Below are 19,755 nucleotides of genomic sequence, written 5' to 3' on the forward strand. Positions count from 1 at the left end.
CCATTTCAGAAGTGATTCAGACCTTTGATTTTCTAAATGTAGATAGATAACTAGCTAGAGAGAGAGAAGAGAGAGAGAGAGAGGAGAGTGAGAGAGAGGCACTTAAAACCCTGTGTTAGCCGCTATCAGGTGTATTTAGCTTGTGATGAAAGACACATAATGGCTTCAGTAAGGCAGTGATTTGTTGAACCAAGTCCATTAAGTGCTATACATACTCACATTCATACATTATGTCCACTGAACACAACTGTTTTCTCTCACACTTACATCTTCCGTGTCCTTTACTCGTAGGATCTGCTCTCGTAAATCCTGCAGGTCATTAAACGTAGACTGTGCGGTGATTGAGTACACAAGAGCAAAACCCTGACCGTTTTTCATGTACAGGTCTCTCATGGCCGTGAATTGCTCCTGAAGGAGAAGAAAAACACAAAAAAAGGGATACATAAGCAAATGACATGCAACAACCTTTGGACTACAGGTGAACTGTCATATGTGTCATAATTCAGTACAACATCAGAAATGGTTCTTGAAAAAGACGTTTCTCTTCTGTGCTTGTCTACTCTTTTGCCTCCGTTTTTATGTTGCAAAATTACTATTATAATACCCTATGGCCTTATACGTTATATTTTATATTCTAAAATAACATTACAAATCTATACATTTTAACATATCTCAAAGTGGCTGGTAAAAAAATAAATAAAGTGGCTGGTAAAATTGGGCATTCACCCACCACTGTGGCTGCTGGGCAAAAAAGTTAATTTCATACCCTGATGACAAGACGTGAGAGCCAATAGCCAAGTTTCCAAAGATGCAAATTCAGAATAATCGCATAAACCATTTGCAAATAAAGCAGGATTTCCATTCCATGTGTTTAAGAGACCAAAAGTTGCCACTTCTGGGGAAATTGATGCAAAATAGAAATTAAAATGGAAGTTGAAACCACTGTGGCACATTTAATAAATTATGTAAATTACTTTTACGGTTAAGAGTGCACAAACAAAACTTTGACAAACTTTAAAACATGAAAAATGTCATGTTTTCTAACGTTCAGCATGTCTGGAAGCAAAAGCATAAGAGTAATAACATTATAGCACCCAAAAATGGCATAAAAAAACTTGAATGGAAACCCAGTTAATGACCTTTAAGGCCACTGAAGTCATACCTGCCATGAAGACGAAGTCTGAATGTGCAAAAGCAAGAATGAGATTTCAGAGCTACCCTGAAGGGGTAGATCTTTAAGTGAGTAACTATTTAAATTTCAGTCTGTTCCTCACACAAAGCTAATCCCATGGCTTCAGAAGACTTTGAATAAAGAGCATGATTTGTTTGGACTACTTTAACAGTGCTTTTTTATTGTTGTCATTTTTGGAGTTTGAAAGCTCCTGTTCCCATCTTGTTTTGCTCTAGGTTTAAGAGAATGTGTCTGATCTATGACCTAATCTATGATCTATGAGAAACCAAACAAAAGAAGGGTGTGAATTATTTGTGTCCTCTAATATAGCTGCAGTATGCTGCCAGTAGTTGTTGGCTGAGCCCTCAGAGTCATAGAGGTGTGGAAACAACAGGGAGGCCGACAGCACTTACTGTTCCTGCTGTGTCCAGGATCTCTAACATACATTGCTGGCCGTCCACCTCTACTTGCTGCATGAGGAAAAGAGGAGAGGAAATTAAAGCACACAGAGATAACATGCATCCACCCCATGCTTGGGTATTAAACGAAAGACAGGAAAAGCTACAGAGAAGAGAGCAGCTACCTTTCTGTAGGAGTCTTCTATTGTGGGGTCATATTTCTCCACGAAAATTCCCTGGACAAACTGGACTGTCTGTGAGAGAGACCAATATTGAATTAATGCCAGAGAGCAGGGCATTACTTATGTATTATTTGCTTTGTTGTATTGCTTTGAGAAGATCTTGAGTTTCTTGAGGAAAATTCACAATAATAATAATAATAATAATAATAATAATAATAATAATAATAATAATGATGCAGGGCTCGACATTAAGCATGTGTTCATGTTCAAACCGACGAACACCGGTATTACCGCTGGTTGGACGCTAGTTGGTACTATGGGGTAATTTTCGTTAAGCAGGGTTAGTGTTAAGCCTACAAAATAAAGCAAGACACCTTGATTTCAAACGTTGTACTTTATTTTTTATTTATTTTAACTAAATATTCAAATGAAACTGGAAAAAAAATTACGTGCAATTAAAATGTGTGTTGTTCAACTTTTTGAAAGATGGCTTTACAACAGTACATTTTGGCAAAGAACCTACATCATTTGTGCATTCTCAACTGGTCGGGTATTTCGTTGTCCAGGAAAATACATCGTGTGTGTGAATGAATTCGTTTTGTTTCCTCCTCCACGAGATACATGTATACAGTGGTGTGAAAAAGTGTTTGCCCCCTTCCTGATTTCTTATTTTTTTTGCATGTTTGTCACACTTAAATGTTTCAGATCATCAAACAAGTTTAAATATTAGTCAAAGATAACACAAGTAAACACAAAATGCAGTTTTTTAAATGAAGGTTGTTATTATTAAGGGAAAACAAAATCCAAACCTACATGGCCCTGTGTGAAAAAGGGATTGCCCCCTAAACCTAATAACTGGTTGGGCCACCCTTAGCAGCAACAACTGCAATCAAGCGTTTGCGATAACTTGCAATGAGTCTTTTACAGCGCTGTGGAGGAATTTTGGCCCACTCATCTTTGCAGAATTGTTGTAATTCAGCCACATTGGAGGGTTTAAGCATGAACTGCCTTTTTAAGGTCATGCCAAAGCATCTCAATAGGATTCAGGTCAGGACTTTGACTAAGCCACTCCAAAGTCTTCATTTTGTTTTTCTTCAGCCATTCAGAGGTGGACTTGCTGGTGTGTTTTGGATCATTGTCCTGCTGAAGAACCCAAGTTCGCTTAAGCTTGAGGTCACGAACAGATGGCCGGACATTCTCCTTCAGGATTATTTGGTAGACAGCAGAATTCATGGTTCCATTTATCACAGCAAGTCTTCCAGGTCCTGAAGTAGCAAAACAGCCCCAGACCATCACACTACCACCACCATATTTTACTGCTGGTATGATGTTCTTTTTCTGAAATGCGGTGTTACTTTTATGCCAGATGTAATGGGACACACACCTTCCAAAAAGTTCAACTTTTGTCTCGTCAGTCCACAGAGTATTTTCCCAAAAGTCTTGGGGATCATCAAGATGTTTTCTGGCAAAAATGAGATGAGCCTTAATGTTCTTTTTGCTCAGCAGTGGTTTTCGTCTTGGAACTCGGCCATTTTTGCCCAGTCTCTTTCTTATGGTGAAGTCATGAACACTGACCTTAACTGAGGCAAGTGAGGCCTGCAGTTCTTTGGATGTTGTTGTGGGGTCTTTTGTGACCTCTTGGATGAGTCGTCGCTGCGCTCTTGGGGTAATTTTGGTCGGCCGGCCACTCCTGGGAAGGTTCACCACTGTTCCATGTTTTCGCCATTTGTGGATAATGGCTCTCACTGTGGTTCTCTGGAGTCCCAAGGCTTTAGAAATGGCTTTATAACCTTTCCCAGACTGATAGATCTCAATTACTTTCTTTCTCATTTGTTCCTGAATTTCTTTGGATCTCGGCATGATGTCTAGTTTTGAAGATCTTTTGGTCTACTTCACTTTGTCAGGCAGGTCCTATTTAAGTGATTTCTTGATTGAGAACAGGTGTGGCAGTAATCAGGCCTGGGTGTGGCTAGAGAAACTGAACTCAGGTGTGATAAACCACAGTTATGTTTTAACAGGTGGGGCAAACACTTTTTCACACAAGGCCATGTAGGTTTGGATTTTGTTTTCCCTTAATAATAACAACCTTCATTTAAAAACTGCATTTTGTGTTTACTTGTGTTATCTTTGACTAATATTTAAACTTGTTTGATGATCTGAAACATTTAAGTGTGACAAACATGCAAAAAAATAAGAAATCAGGAAGGGGCAAACACTTTTTCACACCACTGTGTGTGTGTGTATATATATATATATATATATATATATATATATATATATATATATATATATATATATATAAAACCACCTTTCCATTTACCGTCAGGCAAGTATCCGTCTAAACATGCAGGCGGAAAATTACTTACACAAGACATAAAAACAATTATAAATGTAAAAATAATAATTATAATGATGATAATAATCACTGAAATATAAATCATGGTTCAAGGTGAACATGCTTTTGTATTATTTTTTTACTCCCATTTTCTCCCCAATTTGGAATGCCCAATTCCCAATGCGCTCCAAGTCCTCGTGGTGGCATAGTGACTCGCCTCAATCCGGGTTGCAGAGGACAAATACGCTATTCGCTTCACGCTATTCTCCGCAGCATCCACGCACAACTCACCATGCGCCCCGCCGAGAGCGAGAACCACATTATAGCGACCACGAGGAGGTTACCCCATGTGACTCTACCTTCCCTAGAAACCGGGCCAATTTAGTTGCTTAGGAGACCTGGCTGGAGTCACTCAGCACACCCTGGATTCGAACTCCAGGGGTGTCACTTGCTGAGCTACCCAGGCCCCCCTTTATTTTATGTTTTAATCACAGATGTAGGCAGCAGAGTTGTGGTCTCAATGAACTGCTCTGTGGAAATAAAGCGAACTGAACTCAAAGCACCTCCTGAGCTGAGATGTCTGAGGTCATTTACAGCACTTATTAGACGATACTGTTCTTGCAAAAAAAAAAAAAAAAAATTCAGAAGACAGAAACAAAGAAAGAGTGAGAAACTTTTACATGCGCGTTCCACGAGACTGCACGCCTCCGTACAAACAATGTGTCATACATGCACATAGTCGGCTTTTCTGACATCTGTTCTTAATAATATAATAAAGTGTGTTTCTGCAAGCGTGTGTCTGTGCTGCAGGGCAATTTTTTTTAAATATTAATAGCCTAATAATAATAATAATAATAATAATAAAATACATTAATGGGAAAACGAGCCAAATATTGTCTTGACATCGTCAAAGGCATCAGCTATTGGCGATCACTCTGACCATCATCGATCCCCAAGATTATCATCTAGCGGCACAACCCTACTACCATACATAATATATACGTTGTCATAATACCAAAATTTCAGTAGTCTTTAGTGAAATTTAATGATGTTTGATACCAGCTTCAATACCACAACAAATAATAGCCTAACACTAACTAATTTGTTAATTATAAAATAATTAAGTTATTATTCAAGTGTAGTAAACATTCAGTAATAAAATATCAAAAGAAATAGAAATTAAATTAATAGGGAAAAAAATAAATAAAAACACGATAGGAAAAAAATATACAAATTAAGAAAACAGTGCTTTTTAACAGCTTTTAAAAGAAATTGATATTCAATTAAACATTCAGAATGAATATGACATAAAACTACTACTGGTCTTCCCTATATGAATAATACATTAATACTTTTATACTAGTTATACTAGTAAAGTTATCCAGCCAAGAGCAGTGAGTGGTTTTGTCATTTTCTTGTTGTTGTTTGATTAATATTAAGGATACACTAGACAGTGGCAGGTCTATTAGGTTACATTTAAACGTAAAGTCCTACATTTCGATACAAATCAGCTTTTCCCCCAATGTTTACATTCACTTTAGATATAACGCACTGTGTTTACATGAAATCCTCAGCAAGACGGGCATTTTAGCAGAATTTTTAAATGTATTTGACTGTTTAGGCGCGAGCATTCTCGGATCACACGCACGTGTAAAGCACGCTGCACACCGCAATCCTTCTGTCAGTCAAACAGCACGCAGCTACTAGATCGCTAGGGAATGATAAAATTACATGCTCTCCATTTTTTTTCAACAGCAAAATAAGACATAAATGTTGCAATAAGTGACAGGCCTATGCTATATTACAAAAACAGCTGGTTATTTTTTTCGTTATTGATGTTTTAATCAGGCTACTTGTCCGGTCGGGCAAGTAAAATTCTCTTTCACTTGCCCCATTAAAAATCCACTTGTCCCGGATGAGAATTAAGGTTGAGCCCTGTATTGGTTAACAACATATCAGACTGAAATGCAGCATATGTGAAATTTAGCTTTTTGGTAGGGTTGATTTTTAAAAACAAGTTGTGTTTACTTTTTATTTTTGTGACTATATTTGTCCAGTTCCAAATTATATAAGTAGTTGTTTTAATTTATAAAGTATTTAATTTACTGACTGGAGTTTCCAAATATAGGCAATACAATGTGTTTATTTAATTGATTAACCCATTTTTATTGATTTTCCCCACCAAAAAAATGACTATATCATGATATATATATTTATCGTGGTATAAAATTACTCGCATCGTGATATAAGATTTTGGTCATATCGCCCACCTCTAGTTGCGTCACCTTTTATTGATTTTCAGCGTCTCGCACAGTAAATGCTGCATTTTGAAGGTACATTTAGTCTGAAACTTTGAAAAATATGTTTTGAGATTCCTGCATTCTGTTTGTGATCCATCTAGCTGTATTTGAACGCATGAATGTGTCCTGCTCATTTGGTGCTGCCTGCTCTTGGTAAGCGTGTCTGTAAAGCTGGAGTTGCACTGACTGCCCCATGCTGACTGCTAATCGCAAAGACTGGTGCTTTAAACACATGATGTTAGTGCTTCAAACTTAAATTCCATACGACTCCAGTGGTTTAATATACGTCTTCTGAAGCAATGCAATCCCTTTGGGTGGGAAACAGATCAATATTTAAATATTTTTTTACTATAAATCTCCACTTTCAGAATATGATAATGGGAGATGGGAAATTTATAGTAGAAAAGGTCTTAAATATTGATCTGTTTCTTACCCACACCTATCATATCGCTTCTAAAGACACAGATTTAACCATTGGGAGTCTTATGGATTACTTTTATTATGCCTTTGTGATTTTTGGATATTGAAAGGTCTGGGCACCATTCACTTGCATTGAAAGGACCTACAGAGCTGAAATATTCTTTGTTTTTATGTTCTGCAGAATAAAGAAAGTCATACACGTCTGGGATGGCATGAGGATGAGTAAATTATGAGAGAATTTAAATTTTTTGGGTGAACTACCTCTTTAAGGGAATTTATGCATGATCAGGAGCATTATTAATATTTTGTTAAATTTTTTTTTCAATAAATCGCATTAAATTAAAACGTTATATTGATTTTTACATAATTTTAAGAAAATATGAGCAGTGCTTGTCTGTGCAAAAATCTATGCAAGGGTGTTGCTGAGTGGTTGCTAAGGTGTGAGCCAAAAGAACGACCCCCAAGTCTCTATGATATACTGGTCCCTATTTATGGCTCAGGTCTCACCTTCAATGCATGTCGATAACATTTTTTTTTTTTTTTTTGCCATTTTTATTGTTACCAGGCAACTTTAATAGTTTAGAACAGGGGTGTCCAAACTTTTTCATTCAGGGGCAAAATGCAGAAAAAAATAAGTTGCTGCGGCCGCATTGCTGTAATAATTAAAAAAAAAATGTCTAGAAGCTACTAGGTCTTTATATTGTACACTTAATATTATGCAAGTTTTAATAATAATTTGTTCGCTATGGTATGCTTATACAAAATATTATACTCATTTATTCACATTATCATCTTTTTGACATACATTCAGTGGCACTGCAAAGAACATAGATCTTCTACTGAGTGTTGGGTGTGACCCATCACAATATCAGAATCAGATAACATTTTCCACTTTATGAAGTGATGCAAGGAATTACTAATTATTTTTCAAGGAATTACTCTTTATAGCTATACAATTATAACTTCTGCTCTGTTGTTACTTGGATTACAATTATGATTTTAATTTGATCAAAATGATTGCGCTTCATTTTATTTTGCATGTGCAACATTTCTTGTTTCAACAAAAAATCATAATGAACCAACTAATTACAGTATACTTCCCAGTGCTACAGAGGACGTTCTGGAAGAGTATGCTCGGTTCGCACGTCTCTGTGCATGCTCAATAAACTCTGTTCAGCTGCCCGCATAACAGCAGCTCTACTCAATTGTATGATGTGAGGTATCGGCCATTTTAACGATTAAATGATGTCAATCCTTTAATAAATGCATCATTCTTTCTCCGGGGCACTTCATCCTTGGAAATAAGGAGAATTCAAAACTCCTGCTGAACTCTGCCAGTGAATGAAGCTGGTGAAGACACAGAACACACTAGCGGAGATGATGCGCTGTGAAAAGCGTCTGCAAGTGATAGCGACATCCAGTGCCCAGAATATGAATTTCAGATAATTTATCCATAGCAGGCCTAATTCTGTTCTATTTCTAAAGTCTCTCACGGGCCGCATTGAAGCAAGCGGAGGGTTGCAGATGGCCCGTGGGCCGGATTTTGGACACCCCTGGCTAAGAAAATAACACAGCTCTCCTCAAAAAGCTGCATGACATGTTATGCGGTGAAGTTAAACACTTAAGTCAAGCGCACACAACATGACTGATCGCAGACTGGGTAAATCAGCTACATGACCATTTGTCCCCGACTAAAACTATGATCCTGAAATTCATTCAGAAATTTGCGCATTTAGCAACAGGAGAGTTTATTCATCTGATAACATGACAACAAACAACATGAAAGAAGGGCTTGCGCCTGTTTTTTCATTGTTATTGCATTAAAAAAAGAAGAAAAAAATCAGAAGATGTGGGTGAGGTTTAATTTTATTTTCCCATTGTATTGCTCTCCTCTTGTGCTCCCTCTACATTTCATTGGCTGTTTCTCATTGCCGGTATATTGCTTGTCGGACCGTACGCCCCATTCTGAGTAAATTCTAGAGACTGCTGTGTGTGAAAATCCCAGGTGATCAGCAGGTAAAGAAATACTCAAACCAGCCCGTCTGGCACCAACAATCATCAATGCGATCCATCAGCCAATTGTGTGGCAGCAGTGCAGTGCATAAAATCATGCGGATATGGGTCAGGAGCTTCACTTAATGTTCACATCAACCATCAGAATGGGGGAAAAATGTGATCTTAGTGATTTGGAGCGTGGCATGATTGCTGGTGCCAGATGGGTTGGTTTAAGGATTTCTGTAACTGCTGAGCTCCTGGGATTTTCACACACGACATCCAGTGAGCAGCAATTCTGTGGACGGAAATGCCTTGCTGATGAGAGAAGTCAACAGAAAATGGCCAGACTGGTTCGAACTGACAAAGTCTACAGGAACTCAGATGACCACGCTGTACAATTGTGGTGAAAAGAATAGCATCTCAAGAGTGCTATTCTAAGATGTGGGTTGGCGCTGTTTTGGCAGCACAAGGGAGACCTACACAATATTAGGCAGGTGGTTTTAATGTTAAAAGACATACAGTCAGAGAAACCCAAAGTGGGGGGTCATCTAGTAATAATTTCTGTCATCACTGCTTGGCCAAGCACTGGAATCTGGTTGCTTTGAGGTTTGGAAAGGAAGAGACTGTATACTGTACTTACCAGGGCTGATTTGCCCACACCACCAGAACCGAGCACCACAAGCTTGTATTCACGCATGGCAGGGTCTCTTCACCAGACTCCTCAGCACTCTAAAAAAACAAGATAAGAGAAGAGAGTGAGTGAGTGGATAGAAAAGGATACGTAAGGCTTTGTGTGTGCGGTAGGGAGCATCCTGGATCACAGCCCAGAGGTGGGGGAGATCGCGAGTGTGACCTCCTAAACACAAAGCAGCTGTGGGTTCTGGATGGAAGCATGCAATCTGAAGCCAGGACTGAGGCCTGCTGAGCCTCCGGGCCAATGTGGATTTAACCCATTTCAGCAGGCCCACACTGATCTGGATGCAGCATGAGGCGACACAATAGCTACGAGAGCAAATGCGGGCATTTGATGCGCACTGGCGTGTACTTTTGATCATCTAATACATACGTTAATATAATAACGATGTATATTTAATACTTTAATATATACGGATATTTACTACACACTTTAATATATTTATGTATATACGTACTTCCTACTATTTTATATATACTCTTTTAAAGCCATCACTGGCTTTCAAAGCAAACAAACAGGAGCTTTACATTCTGAAAGCAGCCCACATTGGTTGAGTTCTCCATTATTTACTTCACCCATACTTAACACTTTTAGGCCATTCTTCACACAAACAACTTTTCTCCAATCGCTGCAGCTGTATCGGATCTTTTCTGAATGAATAATACATGTTGGCTAATCTCTTTAGTGTAAAAAGCTGTCACAGGGAACCGATCTGCTGGCTTTTACATATTTAACACACACAGGTCTTCTGATGTTACGCCTGCAAGTGTGGGATCCAAATATCGGCTGGCCTGTGTGCGATCAAGAAACACTCATTTCTTCCAGTGTTGTGTAGAGAGGTTTGTAGGTGTCGTTGTTTGAATGCTTTGCTCCGTTTCTGGTTTTACAGGATGGGTCGGCATGCAGAGGAGAATTTTCTTCCTTTAATGGTAACAGCAGCATAGAAAAGCTGATGGGATGCCAAGCTGAGGCCACCGAGAGGGAAAATGACCAGAGGTAGTAACGCAGTAACTCTGATGTGATTAGGAGCATTTCAGGATCTAACGACTTCCAGCCACAAGGCCCTCACGATGTCTGAAAAAACACACTTAACATACAAACATATGGAGAGATTGACTGTATCACAAGGCAACAGCTGCAACTCCAAATAATTAATTCAAATGAGGTTCGGAAACAAGCAAATTCATGCATGTGAAGTCATCTACAGCCAGCGAAACACTTAACTAATTTCCATCCTTTGTGTCTCTGGGACACACTTCTGCACAAAAAGTAAACATACCTATCCTCTCGTCTTAAGCATGACATCATTACCTAATTCACACGTCTTTCCGTGTAAGGATGGAGAGGAGAGGCCGTTTCCTCTGCACAGCATATCACAGCTGAAACTTTCCTGAACTTCATCAAAGGCAGGCTTAATAGTCTGCAGTGCAAAACAGCTGCTTTGATGAAAGTCTTTTGAAGTGGTAGACTAGGGGTGGGCGATATGACCAAAATCTTATATCACAATACGAGTAATTTTATATCACAATAATGATATATAATCACGATATAGTAAAAGTTTTCTGGAAAATCAATAAAAATTGGTTTATATATCAAATAACTATATTGAAATGCTCTTTGGAACTCCAGTCGGTGAATTAAATACTTTATAAATTAAAACTACTTCCTCTTTATTTGGAACAAGACAAACAATGGCAAAGTAAATAAATAAATAAAAATCAACCTTACCAGAATGCTAAATATATCAGTATGCCACATTTCAGTTTAAAATTTTGTTGACCAATATTATTAAAACTTTTTTAAATTATAAACTTTATAAACTTTTATAAACTTTGCTCAAGAAACTTAAGATTTCCTCAAAGCAATGCAACAAAGAAAATAAAACATAAGTAAAAAAATTTATACAACGAAAATAAACACTTCTTGAAGAAAATAAATATTAAATATCACTTCATGCTAAACAAATACATAAATAAAAGAATTAATGCAGTGTTCATCTTTTGGCTTTCATAATATTCTTTTGCGTGCTTCATTTTGAGGTGGTAAAACAGTTTGCTTGTATTACGAGTGATTATCGTTGTGCGAAACAGTTTGCGGATTACATTTTTCTGCTATGTGCAGGCTTTTGTGAACCCACACCACAGATGTCACACCTGTTTTAATAACAAGCTCCTCTTCATTTTCTTGGCCTGTTTGGGATTCGTCCCGTTCTGTGGTGATTTCTTTCTCCATTTGGGGTTTTTCTGGGTCAAAAAATTGAGTAGCACAAGTGATTCTGGTCTGAACTCTCCTGTCTCAGGAGTACAAATATTGGAAAGCCTGCTCAACTTGCTTGCACTTTGGAGCTCAAGAGATAGCGCATGCAACAGTCACATGAAACATTCGTGTGTCAGATGAGGAGAATACCTGGCACTTTTAAAATGCCAAACGCATGATAAAGGTCATCAAATTTGCTTGGGCGACCTCAGAAAAATTTTCAATGCCGGAAAACCCCATACATGTTTCTTCAATTCTCTCAGTCTCATGTGAAGCCCTGCCCACTGATAGATAAGCCCACACTGCGCACATGGATATTGCTGAAGCACCCCCAGATCATCACCGATCCTCCACCTGGTCATCCAATGGTTAGACGGAGACCTGGAGAGGCCTTCAAGCCACAGTGTCTCGCACCCACTGTGAAATTTGGTGGAGGATCGGTGATGATCTGGGGGTGCTTCAGCAAGGCTGGAATCGGGCAGCTTCGTCTTTGTGAAGGACGCATGAATCAAGCCAAACAAACTTATCCTGCAAGAAACCTTTGCTTCCTTCTGCTCTGACAATGTTCCCCAACTCAGAGGAATTTTACAACAATTTTGCCTAAATCTCACGGGGGGCTACTTTTCAATCATGCAATCATATGCTGACTTACATTTATGTTGTTTTCTTAGCAGATACCTTTATAAAAAATAGGCCTACTTCACTCATTCAACTGTTCACTCAAAAATGAAATTTCTGTTATAATTATTCACCCTCAAGCCCATATGAATTTCTCTCTTCTGAGTAACACAAAAGCAGATTTTAGGCAGAATGTCAGCATTCACTGTCAGTGCACCATTTTCCATTCAATGAAAGTTCAAACTAACATTATATCCCTAACATGTCCTTTAGAGTTCCGGTGGACAATTGGTCCAGCACATCCCATAGATGCTCAATCGGATTGAGATTTGGAGGCCAAGTCAACACCTTGAACTCTTTGTCATGTTCCCCAAACCATTCCTGAACAATTTTTGCAGTGTGGCAGGGCACATTATCCTGCTGAAAGAGGCCACTGCCATCAGGGAATACTGTTGCTATGAAGGGGTGTACGTGGTTTGCAACAATCTTTAGGTAGGTAGTACGTTTCAAAGTAACATCCACATGAATGCTAGGACCCAAAGTTTCCCAGCAGAACATTGCCCAGAGCATCACATTGCCTCTGCCACCCTACTTTCTTCCCATAGTGCATGCTGCTGCCATCTTTTCCCCAGGTAAACGATGCACACCCACCTGGCCGTCCACATGATCTAAAAGAAAACATGATTCATCAAACCAGGACAACTTCCTCCATTGCTCCATGGTCCAGTTCTGACGAGCCCTTTGTAGGCACTTTCGGCGGTGGACAGGGGTCAGCATGGGCACTCTGACCAGTCTGCGGCTACGCAGCCCCATACGCAGCCCCATACGCAGCAAGCTGCGCTGCTCTGTGTGTTCTGACACCTTTCTATCATGGCCAGCATTACGTTTTTCAGCAATTTGTGCTACAGTAGCTCTTCTGTGATATCAGATCAGACGGGCTAGCCTTTGCACCCCAAGCATCAATGAGCCTTGGGTGCCCATGACCCTGTCGCTGGTTCAATGGTTGTCCTTCCTTGGACCATTTTTTTTGTAGGTACTAACCATTGCTTACCGGGAACACCCCACAAGACCTGCCGTTTTGGACATGCTCCGACCCGTCGTCTAGCCATCACAATTGGCCCTTGTCAAAGTTGCTCAGATCCTTACGCTAGGGCTCCTCGATAATGGCAAAAATCCTAATCACAATTATTTTGGTCAGTACTGAGATCACAATTATTTAACACGATTACTCATTGACTTTGGAAACATCATGCATTTATTGAACTTTAAAAAAAAAACTTGTCTTTTTAACAGTGGATTTCCTTGAACTTGAAATGAAAACTGCACTGGGTAGGGGAGGAGGCTACTGTCATATGGTAATTATTTTATGTTACGTATGGTAGTCAAATAAAGACTCCACTGCCATCATTTACAGCAGGGATGCTCACACTTCTATGGAATGAGATCTACTTTTTCATCATGTTATTGCAGCAAGATCTACCATGTACAATAAAGGCTATACATTATCACAATACCACAATTGCAGTAGTCGCTAGTGGAATTTGACGATTCTCAATACCAGCTTCAAAACCACAACAAATAATAACACTAACTAATATGTTAATTATGGAAGAATGGTTTCAAGTTCTTAAGCAATTATTCAAGACTAGTAAACAGTCAGTACTAAAATAACAATAAAAACAGCAATGAATAGAAATAGATTAAAAATAATAGAACAAAAAATACAAATTAAGAAAATTCAGTGCTTTTTTTTTTTTTTTTTTACAGCTTTAAAAATTTTTAACAGCAGTAGGCTATCAAGTATTCAAGGAAACATTCAAAATGAAATGCAACATGAAACTACTACTGGTCTTTACTGTATGATTATAATATGTTAATACATTTTAAAGCTACTAAAAGTTACCCTGTCAAGAGCAGTGAGTGTTTTCTCATTTTCTTGTAATGGCTGTTTGATTATTATCATGACACACTAGACGGCAGCAGGTCTATTAGCTTACATTTATACTTAGCCGACATTTTAATACAAATCCGCCTTTTTCTCAGCTGTTTACATTCACTTTAGACATCACTCTCTGTGTTTACATAAATACCTCAACAAGACAATTTGGCGGAATTTTGAAATGTATTTGACTGTTCAGGCACGCATTAGCGTGTGCATTTTCAGAACACACGCATGTTTAGCACACACACATACGCCGCCTGTCAATCAAACAGGGCGCAGCTGTTACTAGATCGCCTGCGAATTATAAAATTATGCATTTTGGATTATTTTCAACAGCAGAATAAAAACTTTGTAATAAGTGACACAGGTCTAGCCCATCACAAATATAGCCGGTTATTTCTTCGTTATTGATGTTTTAATCAGTCTGCTTGTCCGGTCAGGCAAGTAAAATTCTTTTCACTTGCCCCTTCAAAAATCCACTTGTCCTGGCAAGGTTTAATGTTGAGCCCTGATTAAATATTGTATTCAACATTCTCCGATAACAATTGTTTCTTCTGCAGTATAGCTCCTAAAGTAAATGTACGTTGTTTTAAAGGAGATTTAGATATTATTTTGGAAAACACGCCAAAAAAGACTAAATCAAAAACGTACTTTGTTCCAGTGTATAATGGGCTAAGACTACACTCTCACATCTTTGTGTTCACTTCGATCCATCTTTAATTCACAAAAAACAAACTCTCTTCTTAATAGAGCTGCGTATCGCCGATTTTCTTCATGATAAGATACACACAGTGAACGTGACACATATATTATGACTCACTACATTGCGAGCATCACATTATAATCTAGCTGCAGCAAACGCACACGCGCCACAGTGTGCATCAGATTGTTTTCACAATCGTTGGAAGCCAAAATCGCAATTGAAAATAAGATTAATCGCCCAGCCCTACCTTACGCTTGCCCATTTTTCCTGCTTCCAACACATGAAATTCAAGAACTGACTGTTCACTTGCTAACTAATATATCCCACCCCTTGACAGGTGCCACTGTATTGAGATAATCGATGTTATTCACATCACCTGTCAGTGGTTTTAATGATGTGGCTGATCAGTGTCTATATATATATATATATATATATATATATATATATATATTCATTTCAAGATAAAAAATGCACAGTGACACATATATTATGATTCAATAAGTCACAAGTCATCACGTTATAATCTAACTGCATTAAGTGGGCGTGCTCGAGGGATGAGCGTCCTCACGACAGAGTGTGCCTCAGATCGGTACATTCACGCAATTCATAGAAGAGGCGCTGACCACACAGAGAAATGACCGCACACTCCAGTTTCGGAGTTTGTAGTTATTTACATGATCTGCTTCCGTATTATTTGAACTTTAATAAAGCTATAGCACATTAAACATAACTGCATTAAAGATGTAACGTCAGGGTGTTTCCTTTAAAGAGCTCCGGCTCCACTTATTCCACAACGTGAGTAATTCTGTATTTACTTATTTGGTATTTTTGCATTATAATTCACTTTGCGATACAATACTATATATATATATATAATATAGTATAACGCGATATATAATACTTTGCGATCTACATCACCTGTAGCTGTTTGGAAAGTTTAGAGTGTATCTGGACTGTGAGATGATATCTCCTCAGTCAGGCGCGAGCTGCGGTGCTGCTCTCGCGTGTCATCATTAGAGTTTAATGTGATCTCATGTTACGTTAAATGAGATCAAATGACTATTCGACAAAGAAAATTTGGCGACAATTTTTTTTTATTGTCGACGTTATCGAGAACGTCGACTAATAGTTTCAGCCCTAATATATATTCTTTTTGTTTACAAAATTGTGATTCAAAACATTTATATATTGTGATCTATAAGTTGCTAATTTCTCATTCATCTGCATCGACTTGCACAACGGCTCCCACCTCGTTGTAAGCAAAGACCGAAATGCGCTGTGTTTGTTTGTGGGCTTGTTATGTAGTAACGTGGTCAGTTAGATCATCGTTCGGTTTTCAAGTCAGTGGAAAAGCAGTCGGGCTCTGTATAGAGATCGCTTCGCAGTTTCCCCAGCTGAACACTGACTACGTTTACATCAATGGTGAATTCTCAGGGCCAGCAAAGACTTCTCTGCTAGCCTAACATGCCAAATAAATCCTTTCATTCTCAATCACCTTTTTTTCTATGTATTTTTAATCGATTTCCACTCTTAATTAATCTACAAACAAATAGAGAAAAATGTTTATCCAGTCAGAATTTATTCCTTAATGCTTACAAGCGAAGCGTGACAGCTGTTTCACAAATCGCATGCCCGAAGCCTTGCTCCTTAGCCGAAGCATTGCGTGAGTCTGAGCTCCACCCCCTCAGGCCTTCAGAATTTCCACAGAGGACTCAAGATGGCGCCGAGTATGGCTGCTGCGTTGCGAGCTCCGACACAACATAGTAGTGTTTTGTTTGTTTTGTTCACAATTCTTATGTTTTTTGTCTTGGATGTTGTCTGCCTTATTGTCTATGACAGACAAACACTTTTAGACATTGGTTCAGCAATTTCACACTGTAAACCGGACTTCAAATTCCTCAATGCCGACCCGCTGTTTACAAACACGCAAGCGGAGCCCTTTGTCTGGGCAGTCCGGACGCAAAAGGAAAAGGGGAAACAGAGCTGGCGTTCTCATCAGAGTAAGACGCCGCGCAAATCGACCCCCGCTACCCACTATTCTACTGGCAAATGTTCAGCCTCTGGATAACAAGCTCTGCGAGCTGAAAGCGTGGATCTCTTTCCAATGAGAGATGACGGACTGCTGCATTATCTGCCTTACGGAAACTTGGATGTCTGCAGAGATTCCAGACACAGCCATTGAACCCGCAGGGTTCTCCGTGCGCCGAGCAGACAGAGCGAAAGACCTCTCAGGTAAAAGCAGAGGTGGTGGTGTATGTTTTATGATCAACAAATCCTGGTGTGATCAGAGGAACGTTCATTCTATCAAGTCTTTCTGCTCTCCTGATCTGGAATTTCTCATGCTTCCGTGTCGACCATTCTAGCTACCGAGGGAATTCACAGCGGTCATTATCACTGCTGTGTACATCCCCCCACAAGCCGACACAGACCGGGCACTCAAGGAACTGTATGGGATTATAAATGAGCAGGAAACTGCGCACCCTGAGGCCAGTTTCAAATCAGTCGCACCAAAATACCACCAACACATCAGTTTCAACACACGAGGGGACCGGGTTTTGGACCATTGCTACTCTCCCTTCCGGGATGGCTACAAATCCCTCCCCTGCCCGCCATTTGGCAAATCGGACCACTCTTCCATTCTGCTTCTGCCCGCTTACAGGCAGAAACTGAAACAGGAAGCACCCACTCTCAGAACGATCCAGTGCTGGTCAGACCAATCAGACTCTCGCTACAGGACTGTTTTAATCACACGGACTGGGAGATGTTCCGGTCCGCCTCTGATGATGACATTGAGCTTTACGCTGATAGCGTAATGTGTTTCATCAAAAAGTGCATGGAGGACGTAGTTCCGACCAGAACAATACGGATCTATCTGAACCAGAAACCATGGATAAATAGCGATGTTCGCGCGGCACTTAATTTCCACTAAAACTAAACTCCGCACTTAATTTCCACTAAAACCTCCGCTTTTAATTCTGGGAACGCGGAGGAGCATAAACAAGCCAGTTATCAGAACAGCAAAACGCCAGTACAAGAGCAAGATTGAAGGACAGTTTAACACCACCAACTCTAGAAGCATGTGGCAGGGAATTAACATCATCACGGACTTTAAAGGGAATAAAAACTCCGCCATGAACACCGCTGCCTCTCTCCCAGATGAGCTAAATACTTTTTATGCTCGTTTTGAGGGAAATAACACCGCCCTTGCGGAGAGAGCTCTCGCGGCCGAAGCTACAGAGGTTAGTTCACTCTCCGTCTCTGTAGCGGATGTAACCCGATCCTTCCGACGGGTGAATATCCGCAAAGCCGTGGGCCCAGACGGCATTCCGGGCCGCGTCATCAGAGTGTGCGCGAACCAGCTGGCTGGTGTTTTTACAGACATTTTCAACCTTTCCCTCTCTTTGTCTGTAATCCCCACATGCTTTAAAACATCCACCATTGTGCCTGTTCCAAAGCAATCAAAAATAACTTGCTTAAATGACTGGCGTCCTGTTGCTCTGACCCCCATCATCAGCAAATGCTTCGAGAGACTAATCAGAGATTACATCTGCTCTGTGCTGCCTCTCTCTCTTGACCCACTGCAGTTTGATTACTGGAACAACCGCTCCACTGATGATGCCATTGCATCTACAATACACACTGCTCTCTCCCACCTGGAAAAAAAGAACACTTATGTGAGAATGCTGTTTGTAGATTACAGCTCAGCATTCAACACCATAGTGCCCTCCAAGCTAGATGAGAAACTCCGGGCTCTGGGCTTAAACAGCTCGCTGTGCAGCTGGATCCTGGACTTCCTGTCAAGCAGACGCCAGGTGGTTAGAATAGGCAGCAACATCTCCTCATCACTGACCCTCGACACTGGAGCCCCACAGGGCTGTGTTCTCAGCCCACTCTTGTATTCCTTGTACACACATGACTGTGTGGCAACACATAGCTCCAATGCCATCATTAAGTTTGCTGATGACACGACGGTGGTAGGTCTGATCACTGACAATGATGAAACAGCCTACAGAGAGGAGGTGCACACTCTGACACACTGGTGTCAGGAGCACAACCTCTCCCTCAACGTCAGTAAGACAAAGGAGCTTGTGGTGGACTTCAGAAGAAAAGACAGAGAACACAGTCCCATCACCATCAATGGAGCACCAGTGGAGAGAGTCAGCAGCTTCAAGTTCCTGGGTGTCCACATCACTGAGGAACTCACATGGTCCATCCACACTGAAGTCGTTGTGAAGAAGGTTCATCAGCACCTCTTCTTCCTGAGACAGCTGAGGAAGTTTGGAATGAACCGCCACATCCTCACACGGTTCTACACCTGCACTGTAGAGAGCATCCTGACTGGCTGAATCTCCGCCTGGTACGGCAATAGCACCACCCACAACCGCAAAGCACTGCAAAGGGTAGTGCGAACTGCCAGACACATCATCGGAGGTGAGCTTCCCTCCCTCCAGGAAATATATACCAGGCGGTGTGTGAAAAAAGCTCGGAGGATCATCAGAGACTCCAGCCACCCGAGCCATGGGCTGTTCTCACTGCTACCATCAGGCAGGCGGTATTGCAGCATCAGGACCCGCACCAGCCGACTCCATGACAGCTTCTTCCCCCAAGCAATCAGACTTTTGAACTCTTGATCTCCCACAATCAAAATACATCAGCACTGCACTTTATTACTCTTACTCTTATATCTCACACCGGACTGTCATAAATTATATTATTATTATATTATATTCTCTCTTAACAA

The 19,755-nt window shown here is 40.1% G+C and overlaps 1 protein-coding gene across 2 annotated transcripts in view; it reads right to left on the bottom strand.

Moving 5' to 3' along the window:
• Positions 1-19,755, bottom strand: part of LOC127426452 (ras-related protein Rap-1A-like) — a 52,590-nt gene that overhangs the window by 15,755 nt on the left and 17,080 nt on the right. For both annotated transcript variants that reach the window (XM_051673283.1, XM_051673282.1), the window contains exons 2-5: positions 9,442-9,530; positions 1,755-1,823; positions 1,585-1,641; positions 268-408 (exon numbers count right to left, since the gene is read on the bottom strand). In XM_051673283.1, the coding sequence (XP_051529243.1) occupies positions 268-408; positions 1,585-1,641; positions 1,755-1,823; positions 9,442-9,498 (324 nt within the window). In that variant the 5' untranslated portion in view covers positions 9,499-9,530. The remainder of the gene's footprint in view (positions 1-267; positions 409-1,584; positions 1,642-1,754; positions 1,824-9,441; positions 9,531-19,755) is intronic.

The sequence above is a fragment of the Myxocyprinus asiaticus genome, chromosome 35 (genome assembly GCF_019703515.2).
Source record: "Myxocyprinus asiaticus isolate MX2 ecotype Aquarium Trade chromosome 35, UBuf_Myxa_2, whole genome shotgun sequence".
NCBI lineage: Eukaryota > Metazoa > Chordata > Actinopteri > Cypriniformes > Catostomidae > Myxocyprinus > Myxocyprinus asiaticus.